The sequence below is a fragment of the Aythya ferina genome, assembly GCF_964211825.1.
Source record: "Aythya ferina genome assembly, chromosome: 4".
In the NCBI taxonomy this organism is placed as follows: Eukaryota; Metazoa; Chordata; class Aves; order Anseriformes; family Anatidae; genus Aythya; species Aythya ferina.
In genome coordinates this window covers 52,379,696-52,393,758 of record NC_140300.1, presented here as the reverse complement: position 1 = coordinate 52,393,758, position 14,063 = coordinate 52,379,696, and the positions used below count along the sequence as shown (strand labels likewise).

The 14,063-nt window shown below is 37.7% G+C and overlaps 1 protein-coding gene across 6 annotated transcripts in view; it reads right to left on the bottom strand.

The window, feature by feature from the left end:
- GALNT7 (polypeptide N-acetylgalactosaminyltransferase 7) overlaps positions 1-14,063 on the bottom strand; it is a 72,777-nt gene that overhangs the window by 41,100 nt on the left and 17,614 nt on the right. Inside the window, exon 1 of one of the 6 annotated variants that reach the window (XM_084518892.1) lies at positions 3,218-3,413. The exons of 4 other annotated variants lie outside the window; for them this stretch is intronic. In XM_084518892.1, coding sequence (XP_084375018.1) covers positions 3,218-3,220 — 3 coding nt within the window. In that variant the 5' untranslated portion in view covers positions 3,221-3,413. Of the gene's footprint in view, positions 1-3,217; positions 3,414-14,063 lie in introns of those variants that run through there. One more of the 6 variants, XM_084518891.1, reaches the window with a different exon arrangement.

Genomic DNA, 14,063 nt, shown 5'->3' with positions numbered 1-14,063 from the left:
ATTCTTAAAGAAACTGTAATTTTGACTACATAACATTTTGTTACATTCCTGTCTTTGGTAATATTTAATTCTGGTCTTTACATCTCGAAAGCACACATCAAAGTCAGAGGAAATATAGATCAGAGCAACTGGAATGAAGGAGGAGGTGGACAGGTGCCTTGGGACGTATGACCACAAGGGCTGGGATTACAGTTTGGTAATGTGATGGCTGAGGGCTATATGACTGAGGTTCAGAAAATCATGAGGGTGATGTATATGTTGATAAACCACTGTTTATCCTAAATCCAAGATCTAGAGGCATTTCAAAAAAAAAAATAATCATGGGATAATTTTTGTAAAAGAACAACAACAAAGCCAAAAAGGTTCTTTGCACAGGCAGTGATCTCCTGGAATATGCCACATGGGAGGCTGTGGACAGAGACAGTACCGACAGTGAACAAGGGATGAGGAGGCAAAGTGCTGGATGACTGGTTTATGAGTGGACAGTAAAAGGACAAGGCAGGAAGGTAGCTTCTAACAACTCTAATTCAACCTGTGTGGATGCTGGAAGAGTCCAAAGAGGAGGAAGCAGAGCCAGAAGCGAGGCTTGCCTGCACGTCCTGCTGCCACTCTCAGATAGAACCCTGGTCTAGATGGATCACTAGTCTCAGTCCACCAGGCATTTCTTATGCCCTTGGTCTGTACCAAATTAAATATCTGTTCACTCCATTTCCACCACCTGTAAAACATTACAAGCTTTGACTTCACCCATTCTCTGACTGAAGCAAAACACTTTTAAAAGTAATTTGTTTATTTTGCTGCCATCAGAACTATGGCTTATCTCGTATTACACTTAGCCTCATTATAACTGTTACACATAATTTGCATTATAATGCACTTATTTTCTGCTCCCTTCAAGACACTAAATATATTTCATTTTTCTAGGGCTGGAAAATACCGCATAGAACAAGCAGATTATACACACACACACACACAAACACTCGTTCACCTCTCCCCTCCAATTTCTACACACCTATGACAATATGACAGCAGGCGCTCATTGTGGGTCAGCCCCAGGAGGCAGCTAAGCACCACGCTGCCGCTCACTCACTACTCCCTCCCCATGCCTAGTGGGGTGGAAAGAAGAGAAAAAGAACAGAAGTGAGAAAACTCACATGTTGAGATAAAAATAGTTTGAAAGTGAAGAAGAAGTGGAAGATGGAGAGAAAACAAAACAAATGACGCAAAGGCAATCACTCACAACCTCCCACGAGCAGACTGATGCCCAGGCAGTTCCTGAGCAAAACATGGCTAATCTCCCTAAATCCACTCTTCTTTCTGAGCATGACATTATATGTATACGGAATATCTCTTTATCAGTTTGGGTCACTTGCCTGGCAGTGCCTCCTCCCAGTCCCTTGCTCAATCCTAGCCACCTCCCTGGTGGACAAAGTGAAAAATGGAGAAGGCCTTCAGGCTGTGCAAGCACTGCTTGACCATAACTATACCACTGGTGTTATCAATGCTGTGTTGCTAGCAAACCTTACAGACTGCTGTGAAGAAAATTAACAGCATTTTATGGGGGAAAAAAAAAAAAAATAATTGCTTAAGTGCAGTACACAGGGCCAGGAGATTACTTATTTATCCACAGATAACAGAGACAAAGGATTTCTAAATACCATCTGGACGAAAAAGCAAAGTCAAGCCACAATCAAAGAACTATTTTGGCCATTATACATGTATAAACCCTTAGTTAGGAACTTCTAGAACTTCTCTTTTATAAGTGATGACTTCCCTTGTATTTTTTTTTAAATGATTAAATGACTTATCCAGAACTGACTGAAATAGTTTTTAATTAGTGATTAAAAGTTCAGTGCAGCAAAAGAAGAATCAAACTTCTAAAAGATTCATACAACAATGACAGACAAGTTGGAAGGCATGCATATGAAAAAAAAAAAATCACAATCTTTCAAAAATTGGAAAAAAAAGTCTTAAAATTATTTGAAAAAAAATTTGGAAAAAAAAAACAAATCCGTTACAACAAGCTGAAGGGAAGTCTCAGAAAAAAGTGAGCACAACACACACCTGAACATTCCTGTTTTTTTTTTTCCAGAAATTAGGGAAGAGAAGCAAAAATCTGAGTCATCTCACATCTAAAGACCACCAAAGAAGAGCAACAAGATCTCATGACATCTTTACAAAGGGCACGTAGCAAACTGTTTATATATAATAATATAGATTTCTTCCCCCCAGGAAATAAACCTGTTTTTTTTTTTTTCTTTTTTTCTATAGGCTACATCTAGAGATTTCCTGCCAGCTTTTGTAGCTCCAGCTCAAGTGAAGCCTTCTTCATTTTTTAGATGTTGTTTTCACCCCTTAAAAGGATTATGTATGAGTCACTGCTATGAGTGTATCGGAAATATTGAGATGATATAAACATAGTCAAATCCTGACTTGTGTAAAAAGGAGATACTCTTTTTTTTTTTTTTTTGGCAAGTTAGGTTCTTCCTTTTTGCAAACGAGAGGAATGAAACTGAACTAATGAGGAAAGTAACTGTATCCTCTCAGAATCATATTTCTAAATTATACAAAGGAAAAGAATAAAAAATGGGAGAGGCCTTCAGAAGGCTGCAAGATTAGTCAACTGACAGAAGGGCTGGAACTCTGGCTGGCAATAAAACTGAAAATGTCAAACTTGCATAATCTGCTTTTCTTAAGTAAACCAGTTCAAGACTGGCAACTCCCTAAAATTCTATGAAATAATGTCTGAAGTACAAACTGGTGTTTAAAAACAAACAAAACAAAACAAAACAAAACAAATAAAAACACAGTGGATTTGTTTAATCTATAAAATGGAAAATTATCATACCAAAAAAAAGTTTGCTAATTGAAAAGAATGTCTATAAAAGCAACTTGCTCATCTAGACAAAAATCAGTGATGCTTCAATAAATGAAGAGAAGCATAATTAAGTACAATTCAGTAGTATACTTATTACCCAAGGCTACAAAAGGAAATTAAAAACTCTACGCTCTCAGAATATATGTAGTCTTACCCAGCTGATTAAAGATGGATACCAAGTATTACAATATTCAGGTGTTCTTGATGAAAAACTACAAAACCTCATTAGGTTTAATATTTTAATAATCCAGAAGGTCAATCCCTATATACTTGCATTTTTCTCCAGTCTAACTTTTGCCTTTCTTAATTCCTGGCTACATCTACACCACTGGCACTTACCATGAAATGCAAACACAAGGAAGAGTACAAGGACTTTTAACTGATGATAAATCAACAGCTCTCACAGCTGCCTTGACTGAAATTCTTCATGCAGGTGACAAGATTTAAAAGTAAACAAAGGGGGAAAAAACGAAGTATTTTGAATAGAGACTGTCACAGGTTCTATGACAGAGACTACACAACTCTCAGCTTAAGTTTAGTACTTCAGCAAGGATTTCAACATATTTAAAGTATTTTGCTTTGTTTGCCTCATCTTAATGCAGTCACACTCCTGGCTTATTGGAAGAAAAAAGGCCACTTGAAAGGGGTTCTGACACATGACACCTGAGCCTACCATTTTAATTAGTTGAGGAAATAGGAGGGATTGTTTTTAATTTGTTCAGTTACAGAAGAAGGAAGAAAGAAAAAGGGAAAAAAAAAAAAAAGAAATAGAAAAAGAAAGAGTTGAAGACAAAAGATAAAAGACAAAAGAAAATGAAGAAAAAAAGACAAAAAGAGGAAAAAGGAAGAGAGAAAGGGGGAAAAATAGGAAAAAAAAAAAGGGGGGGGGGGAGAAAATTAGGAAAAAACAACAACAACAACCAACCAACCAACAACAAAAAAAAAAAAAAACAGAGAGAAAGAAGAAAAGAGAAATACAACAATAGGGAACTACAAAGATTTCCTTATTGACTAGACTCATGCTGAGGAGAGACTAAAATACTGTCTGTTCTCAGCCATGCTTCTAGCATGATTCTGCTCTATATGCTAACAACATGTGTGGGAAAACCAAATTGTATATATTGGTTTGCTTCTAATTGTTATGTGTAGGTTTTACTCACCAGGTAGAGTAAGCGCAGAACATAGTTGGAAAAAAATAGTGTCAAAATATAGCTCTTTGTTCTACAGCTATTTTTGTGTCACATGATAGGAAAAAAAAATAATTCTGATAAAAAATTTGAAGACTTTTCATTGCACAGAACCAAACACAGACAAAGTAGAGAACCATCTTATCCAACAACATATTTGTGAATAGATCTCACAGCAGATACTCACTAACTTCAAAATAAATAAAATAAGCCATAATTCCCACAACACATTTGGCTGGCTGTCAGAGAAACCCTAGGAGATGGTACTGCTTCCAATTACACCCTTCATGGTAACCTCTATCCTAGCAATTAAGATGTAGCTACTGCAGGATCATCTGCTGAAGAGAAACCAAAACCAAAAACACAAAGAAATTGAAAAACACAACTTTGCAAACAAGGAGGAGGAGTTATGGCACAACTGCCATCACTTCAGAAAAAATAAAAAATTATAAATTCATTTGTAATCATTAATTTATGTGTTCCAGCATAAAAAGGTCTATTTTAAACCCCATATGCAGCACTGCCCACCTGTCAAATTTTGCAAAAGCTTCCACCAAGCAATTTCATCACAATGTACTCAAATTAGGGCAGAATTTGGACCACAAGAAAAGGGCTTTTGCTATCACAGTATCTGAGCAAAAATGGCTCACTCTTTTGCTTTGGCTTTTCCTCTTGGTGTCATCCTGAGCCACTCCAAAGGTGACGGAGTGCACAGTAGCTCCTACAGTAACTTCTAGGGCCTGTATAAGCTTAGAACAGAACATTCATGAGAACCGCAGAAACAGAGAAAAATATAATTTTACACTAAATTATAGAAAATTTCTAAGGTTTAAAAATACATGCTTGTAAAAATAACAGATTGCTAAATCACTGTAATTGTGTGCTTTGTGCAACTCAAGTGAAAAACACGTTAAAGGTATTCATCACCAACACTTCCAGGAAAACATGTCTATAAGTTATGCTCTTATGTCTACAGTTACCCTCAATTTTGACAGATATCTTGACAACATCAAAGTCCAATGCCATCTATCTGGATTTTTGCCTTGTTAAATATTCTATGAGAAACAAAAAGTACTTCAACAAGACCTAAATCTAACCTACTAGCATTAAAGCTGCATTAATACCAACCTGGAATAAGTTTTGGCAGACAGAACTGACTTGACTACAGTACCACAAATGTGTTACTGTGATGGCATCTCCAAACAGCAAGTAACCCTACCAGAAGATGACCACATCAGTCTACTTTTCAGAGTGTTCTACACAAGACTTGGTCAGAAGCCACAAAGAAAACTCAGAAAAATTAAACAGAACTTTGAAGCAAACGTCACTTTATATATATTACATATATAAATATGATTATATACATACACATACACTTACATAAGTATTCTATTCATTAAAAACACACAACTTGGAAGTGCAACTGAGGTGCAAGAGCCAAAAGCAGCTTTGGAGAAATGCATGTTCAGCAAAAGTTTTATACTACATGTATTGTACTTCTACTACATTTAAGAACGTAAAATAAAATGCAGTTATTATTATTTTATATGGAGGACAACTTTCCCCTTCACCTACCTCTTAGATTTTATAGTAATGGTCAAGCTGATTGCTACCTGATGCATTACACAGTACTCCACAGCATCTTTTAGTCAGCTTGCTTTTCTTGCCCCCTTTCTCTTGGTTCCCAAGGTGCTCCTCAAGAGGGAACTGTTTTGCCAGATACCTACAACATTGTTAGCTAGCAGCATTGAGGAAAATTCCTTTCTCCACTCACTCTTAATGTTCTATCTGATAAGGCAGTACAGGAGAATCATTAGTATTTACACTTCTGATTGGTATTCAGACAGAAGTAACTATTAGTTTTCACTAGATACCAGTGGACCACAGTCATTAATATCTACCCAGTCCACTATTTAAAAAAAAAAAAAAAAAAAAAAAAAAAGTACTAATACCTTTGTGCCCCAAAATCCCAAAATTACCAGAACTAATTGAGGCAAAACAACTTAGGGGAGTAAGATTAACAATTTACTTCCATTTTACTGTTGACTTTCCTGACTTCGAGAGCATTGCTTATGCACACCCTTTGCTTTGAGAGCAAGTGACATATCCATAAGAAAAAACATAGCTTACATAAAAAAGGAGAGAAACAGTTTGTCAAAATGTGAACTTGGTAAGTGCTTGATGTTCTACTACTACAAATGAGTTTGACTGAATTTAGCGTTCATGTTCTGAGCGATCCACATTAATCTGAGTCTCTGTGTCATTGATTACAAGGAAATAGCAAAACCAAGTTCATGTTACCTCGTAATGAGTCTAAAAACTAACAACATTCACTAACAGCTGAGGTCATCTTGTTTGAACTGCTAGAAAAGACAAGGCTCAGCTTCTCAACATTTTTTTTTTTTTTTAAGGTCGCAATTGCTGTAAGAGCTCCCTGGGCAAAACCATCAACTGGCTCTTCCTGTCTTATCAGATTTTTCTGAAGATACCATCTACTTTGTCACAGCAGAAGCATTCCTCTGGGACAGTGACTACAGGCTATTGCTTGCATACTGCCCTGGTTTGCGGACAACATTTCACAAGGTCATTGCACACCAAGTTTTACTAAGATATAGAAGCCCTCAACACAAATAGAGATTATCTCTTGTCCTTCCCTTTTTTGTGGCATACTTGAAAATATAGTGACTGATATTAATTCCTAGCAATGCAAGAATACTCATTTTCAGTTGAAATAACTTGATGTCCCATGTATTTGGCTAACAGAGGGTAAATCCTGAGTTTTACCCATTTACCTAAGAGTACCTTTTTAGAGATACACGTCTATATTTAAATGAATCAGTAAGATATCCGTGTGGATTTAAATGGTTCTCCTGCTGCCATCATCTTCACCCTTGCTGTGCACTGACCACCTCAGCTCCAGCAGAGCAACACCATCCTGCCACAAAAGCTGAGCTCTGTTTTGGCTTGTACTGCCCTACCCCCTGCCCTTGCTCCTGCACTCCTCCTTACCATGTCCCTCTGCCTCTGTGTCTCCTGCTGCACCGCTCTATGTTCCTCCTCCTGGAGTAGTTTGGATTTTCTATAAACACAAAGGTTACACTTGTGCATATCTGGTCTGGATTGAGCAACTTCCTTTACTTAGCAAAGTTAAGTCAACTTCATAAAATGCAGAGACTGCCAGGAGACTTGGGATTGAGTCCTTTGCACCAGACCTGGTCACTTTTCAGGGATGCCACTGTTCACATAAAGCTTGCAAACTTCTTTTGCTCCCTCTCCCTCCTTCCCACCTTTGATGGGTTTTCAGAGTACAAATAGGAAAGTGAGGATGTGGCCCAGCCACATCACGTGCACCAGTCTGGGAGAACTGCAACACTTCTCGAATTCCTGTGTGACAGCCACTTTCACAATCAGACTCCTCTGTCTGACCGAAAGCAAGTAAAAATAGACAGAGTACTTCAGAACAAATTACTGTCAAAAATAGTAAACTTTTATTGTCTTCATTTTTACTATTACCCATTGTTTGGAGATACTGAGCCAACTTAATTTCTCCTACTTGCCTTTCTTTTTGCTTGAGGTTCAGCTCTCACAGGCTTTTACCCATCTGGTTGTCTTTCCATTTCTGGTATCGTCAGAGTTTATCTATTGTTCCACACTGTCCCTTGCCCCATTGACTGACAAATAATCATGCTGCATTGAAGAAGCCTTGTCAGGGATCCGCTTCACCCAATGAAGTTCACTTAACACATTTCCAAGAAAACTGTGGAGACAACAAGCAATGTTTATCTCCTTGTAGCCCCCGAGAGCACCCCATAATCTTAGATAGTCATTAAAAAGATCTAAAATAGAAAGATTCAGATTAGAAAGACTCAGACCTGAATAAACAGATATTATGGTAGTCTCTGCTTAAATTTGTAGCCTCTTGTCATTACTCAAGTAGCACAGATATTCATAAACTGAATCATAAATGAGGCTGCTATATTGCCTAAGGTCATGTTATATTGTAGTTTCCCATATTGCAGAATGGTGTGGTGTTGCCACTAGTAGCTTGTGCGATTAAAAAAAAAAAAAAAAAAAAAGTATTTGTAGCTGCTTCTGCAGAAAAAAAGTTGTCAAAGAACCCCGGATAAAGCAGAAGTATGATCTAGAGCTTCCTATATATTCTCCTTATAGACTGTTCCCCAAGGATGACAAAAAGGCTTTTAATCTCAGAAAAGCAAGAATTTATTACAAGTTTATTGCAACTAGAATAATTAACTTTTTCAGTAAAGGAAAAAGTGATGAAGCAGAAACGAACATAAATAAAACCAAGCATCTCCCTACCCACCGTCTCTTCACACGTTTTGCTTCTAGACTATGTCCCTGTTAATCAGGTGTCCTTTTTCTGTTGCGGTAAAGTGCAGTTTCTCTGGTCCCCAGGACATTTCTTTCCATCAGCTGTAGATCTGCTCCTTGCTCTTCTCAGCTCTCCCTGCTGTGCCGTGAAGCTCACCACACTCTTTCCTTGCGTGCCCTACCTTGCATCTTAAACACCCCTCTGCTCCAAGAAGGCTCGGTTCCACTGAGCCTGCTCCACTCTCCCTAATGGAACATGACACAAAGCAAGAAGAGCAAACACTGTGCTTTGTACAAGGTAAGTCATTTTAGGTTAAGTACTTAAGACAGGTCTAATCAACCACCAGCTGACTGACAGACTGTGCTTCACCTCCGAGTGTGCCAAAAACTGTACTTTTTCAATGTCCGTAAACTTCCTTCCTTTCTCTGCATAACAGACAAATGTCTACATACTGCAGCTTACGTTTTGTCATTAACATGGTATTTCAACTGCAAACTTTTGCTGAGCATCATCCACAGTAATTCATTTCTGAATAGTGACTCAAATCTTAAAGATCTGTGAAATACCAAACCACCTGTTTGGCATTTCAGTGTGTTTATCCTATGCACAATACAGGTTGCTATACTATAGATGAGACTCAATCAAAAATCAAAAAAATAAGATTTGTATATCAGTTGACTTGTTTGCTAAACTTAGCTGCTTTAAATATTTTATTGTAATTTAGCTGTTCAGAAAGCCAAGTCCCCTGGAGAGGCCAAAGAGCAAGGAGAGCATGAAGCCCTGTGGTACAGTTATCATTCTGCTGCAGCAACACAGAAAATAACTGTCCCAGGTAAGCAAAGCCCACCAGTTACTGAGCCTTGTTTTGCCAAAATAAAATCTAGTTTCTTGTCTAATCTTGCCAGTAGAGACTCTGCTAAGGACCCAATTGCTTTCAATTTTTCCTTCTTTTCCTGAAACAACTCCTCTACTTGATGTCTTAGTAGATGTCAAGTTGCATTTACTCACAGGAAGGAAAGTACTTATTGCCTAGAAAGTTAAACCATATTTTCTTTGAAGAAGCTTTAAGAAAATATTTTCTTCTTCAACGTCTCAACCTGGAGGCAACACATGGGGTATCTTGCTGTGTGAGAGGTTCCGCAAGGTGACTGCATCCTTAAACAAATACTTCAGAAGACGCTGAAAAAAAACACAAACCCAACAGGTACCCAGGAGGAGCTGTGGATAAAGTGGTGCATTTCTAAACAAGTAACTTCTAGGGGCTCAGCCAACCCCAGAAAATTGTTTAAACAGATGAAAGCTGTGGGAAGTCTCCAAATGCTCAGAATTCTGGCTGGGTCTAATCAATATTATCATGACTCATTTCTGTAAACATTTGTTATTATGTATTTTGTTCAAATGCAACCTTCTGTTCTCCTCTTAATCTCTCTCAAAGTGGGTAACATTTCCAGTTTTGTTCACAGTGTTTTTGACTAAGATAGTGCCATTGCTTACCTTGCTTTGGGGGGGGTTAAGTATAGAGAAAAACTTTTTCCAACTGTTTCTTCTAGAAAAAGCTGAACATAATTTTGAAAATCAGCAAATCCCTTTTGAAAAACGGACAGTATTTATTGCAGAAGGTGCAAGGTTCCCTCCCCATCTCCTTCCTCCAACATTTGCACATGGTTATGTGGTTTGGAATGATCCCACACTCTGACCAGATTTCAAAAACAGCGCTGAATGTTTCTCATAACATCTAGAAAACAGAAAGGTCTTCCAAAAAAGGAAGATATCAGCTCGGTCCTTCAACTTGTATACAAGAGTTTCAGATTCAAGTGTTGGATTTTCTCCATTTTCCAAAAAGCTTTTTCTAAGAGAGAGGGTTTTGGACCATATAATACAGAATATATCGCAAACATAATGCTCCCTAATGCAGCTTGATAAATAGAAATCCATTTTTTTCCTTAATAGAAAAATAGACTTTCAAGTTAAGACCAGCAAAACAGAGTGAAGTTGAAGGCATTTATTGATTTAGTTGCAAGTGATGGATAATCAGAAACATACTTGGGATATAATAAATTGCTTCATAATAATTCAAATTACCACCACCTTTCTGGCTTATAAAAAAATTTCAAGGATATAAGGAAGAAGGGGGGCACATTTGATAGATAGCAAGGGATTCATATCTCTAAATTGAAATGTCAGCACTGTTGTAAGTTAGGTACTCTTGTGAAACAGCCATTATCCTCAATCCATAATTAGAAAACTGCCCACAATTTTCCTCTCTAGAGCTATTTTATAAATGCTTGACTTGAAGAATTCTGAGTATTAAGAACAAAATGGACAATTGTTTAATACCTCATCTCTATCAGAGTGGACTGTAAGATTCAAAAGGGCCTCTACATTTCGGGTCTTTACCTATGACCCTGGTCCATGGCTTCTTTTTTTCCCCCTTTTTTCAGGAAAAAAAAAAAAAAAAAAAAAAAAAAGAATGCATTGATCTTTATCTGAGCTCTCTGTATTGCCAATTAGAGGCTAGCAGAATGCAGGTCCTGTTTTGTAGTTAAAATTAACTCCATCCCTTACAGATCTCTAGGACAATTTTTGTTGTTAAATACGAATAAAGAACAAATGATTCTGAATACCTGGGAATAAAAATAGTGACACTGTATTAATGCCTTGTGAATTTAGTATATGCTGATCCATGTAGTTTAGCTATTTCTGTAGTTGTATTCCACTACTGCCAAAGGCACACACTTTAAAACACTTGGTGAACAATTTCAATAATTTTTGCAATCAAACAAATGAAAATTGTAGAAAACAGCCATAAGGGATTATGGCCATAAGGGATTGTTTCACTGTAATATTGCTTTAATCCACAGCTCTATCATTGCTAGCACATATACCTTCTGTCTGGTACGTCCTTATTTCATGCCTGCACTCTGTGATCTTCAGCAGCGCAGATCTTTCATGCCCTCATGCATGGCAGCTGGCCTCAACTGGTCCTACACCCATAGTTGAGTCATTACTATGGTTGCTAAAAACTTTCTTTCACAGCCCTTAATGGTTCAAGCAGTAATGAGCCATCTCTTTGCCATCCCCAAAACCACTTCCATCTTTTATTTCCTGGAAAGTTGTGACCTCCAAGGTCAAAGGCTTAAAACATAGCATCATTGATGAGACTCTGTACAAAATTTGTTCTTGTCACTAGGTTTCAAGATTAAAAGAAGCTGGTGACACTTCTAGTTGAATCACTGCTCTGTCCACATTCTGTCTTGCTCTGGGAATATCATTTGTTTTATGTGCATGTTTCAGCAAGATCTTAAAGACAGAACTAATTTTTATTTGTATGGTCATTAGAGAGTCTTAAGAACTTCTAAGATGTCTTCTGTCCAGCTTCATTTGCTTCCTCCATTTCACAGGGATTACTAGCCTCCTTTTCCTATGTAGTAGTGTTACAGAGGCCTATGAGGGGGCAAGGCTTTTCATTTCACTGAGACAAAGACCCTTTTAGGAATGCTCTCTGTAGACTGAAAAAAGAAACATTAGCTGTTTCTTCTGGACTTGAACAATCAACATTTAAATTAGCAAATTTAAGAGACCAAGGAGTTAAAATTTCTAACTCACAGCTTTGCTATTGAAAATAACCAACTTCTATTATTTCTCCCTCCACAGGGAAAAAGCCTCCAAAATAAACAAAAACTGCCATCAATCCTAATGTTTTAAGCAGCCAAGAACAGATTTCCTGGCCCTCCAGGCTATGAACACTACACTTACAAAAGCCAGTAGAGAAGGACTGGGGAACTTCATCCCTATTCCTCAATCATATGAGACAGAAAGATATTTAAAAATCATACATCTGTTTTATATACCTTGTTGAGTAAATGACATTCACAATACAATAAATCCATTGCTGATGGATATGCTTGATCAGGGGATGCGGGTTTCTGTGCTACATCTTGTATGCCCAATTTTTCTTTTTAGACTTTCAAAACTCATTTCATATTTCTTCCTATTAAGAAACAAACTGCATGATTAGATTTTCATTTATCTTGAAATATTGTTACCATTCTCAAGCTTTACAACAGCCTATTTGTCTTAAATTGCATTCCACAATTTGATCAGTCCTACCATTTTGAAAGCTTTCTCAAAGAAACAGCCAAATCCAAAAGCTGCATTGTATGAAAATTACACATAGCCTGAAACCTATTTCTGAAATTTTCATCTGAACCCCCAATAGATTTCAGACATTCAGAATATTTACATAATTACCTTGTGTACTGCTTGACAAGTGAGGGGAAATCACTTATGATCAATTGTGTTCTGTCTCATCTTTCCATGACCCCTTCCTGCATCTTTTCTGTGTAGGACATTGAAGAGAATCTGTGTGGTACTTGCCAATAAATTACCGTTATATTCTACTGAATTGTTGAGGTAAGGGTTGTTCTTATCTGTTTTAACTACTTTTAAAATAATTCAACCAAAAGTCAACACAATACATGCATTTGAAGCATAAGGGAAAAAAGGTCTGCAAGAATACCAAAGTAGTGAGAACCAATTTATTGAACAGAAAAAATCAATCTTGGTAAATTGACTACTCTTTCTGCGACACATACATCTAGTGACATTTCTTGTTTTGCTGTAAAGTAGACATGATGAATGTCAAAACCTATTTCATAGCTTTGCTTTAGCAGCCACATCACGTGTGAGCACAGCCAGGTTCTTGGCATCTTTCGGGTAGTCAGCAAGAATTCTATAAGCTAATCCACATACTTTTTCAAACAGCTTTAACATACTTCATTGAGTTTGTTTGTTCTCTCCTGCCCTCCACTACCCTTCCAGCCTTGCCCTTACTTCTGTGCTCTCCATGCAGTATCTTTTCTTTTGACCAGAGAAGTCACCACAAGATCTAATGGAAGGGCAGACACTGCTGCTGGCCTTCAAGGAATGGACTTCCTTGGCATTTACTTGGCTAGTGCTGGTGATCCTTGGTGCATCTAAACCTGGAGTTGGAAAGACTAACCGTTAAAACTTTACTTTCAAAGCCAACTTTGGGAACTGACATCCTACCTTCCTTCTCTCAAAAAGTCACTAAGGTTCAGCGCCTATCCCTGAACGTCTTTCAAGGCTCTCACCTACAACTGAAGAAGGATCCTGAAGAAAGTATTCACATGAATTTGTTCCCAGCTCAGGTACACTCTGACTGGCATTTCTGACCACATGTCTGGCGAAGATGTGCATAAACACCACCAATTCCTTTGCTTTGAAACAGCTATGCAAGCAGGGAATACGTGTCACACTCCAATAGCTAGCTGTTCTTTTCCCCTCTCCCTCCAAAGCACTAAACACGGCTAGAAATCACGGCCAGCATTGGTTTTTACAGGATACATGTGGTCATTTTCAGCTCCCCACAGACATTAGTATAACGTGCCAGACATCAGACATGTAGTAATTCACAAGCCTTATACCTTTTAAGTGATTGGAATTTCAATCAGTGTGATAAGCCTTTCATAGATTTTTTTTAAGAGGGCTTTAATATGAAAGTGCCTATTAGTGCCTGCTGCAATCTCTTGCATTTAAATCAGCAGTAGATGACTGTAGCAATCTCCTGTTGAAATTATTTTTGCATACAGCAGACAAAGAAAGATGCATGGGGTCCCTTCTTGCTTGCAACAAATGGAAGTCA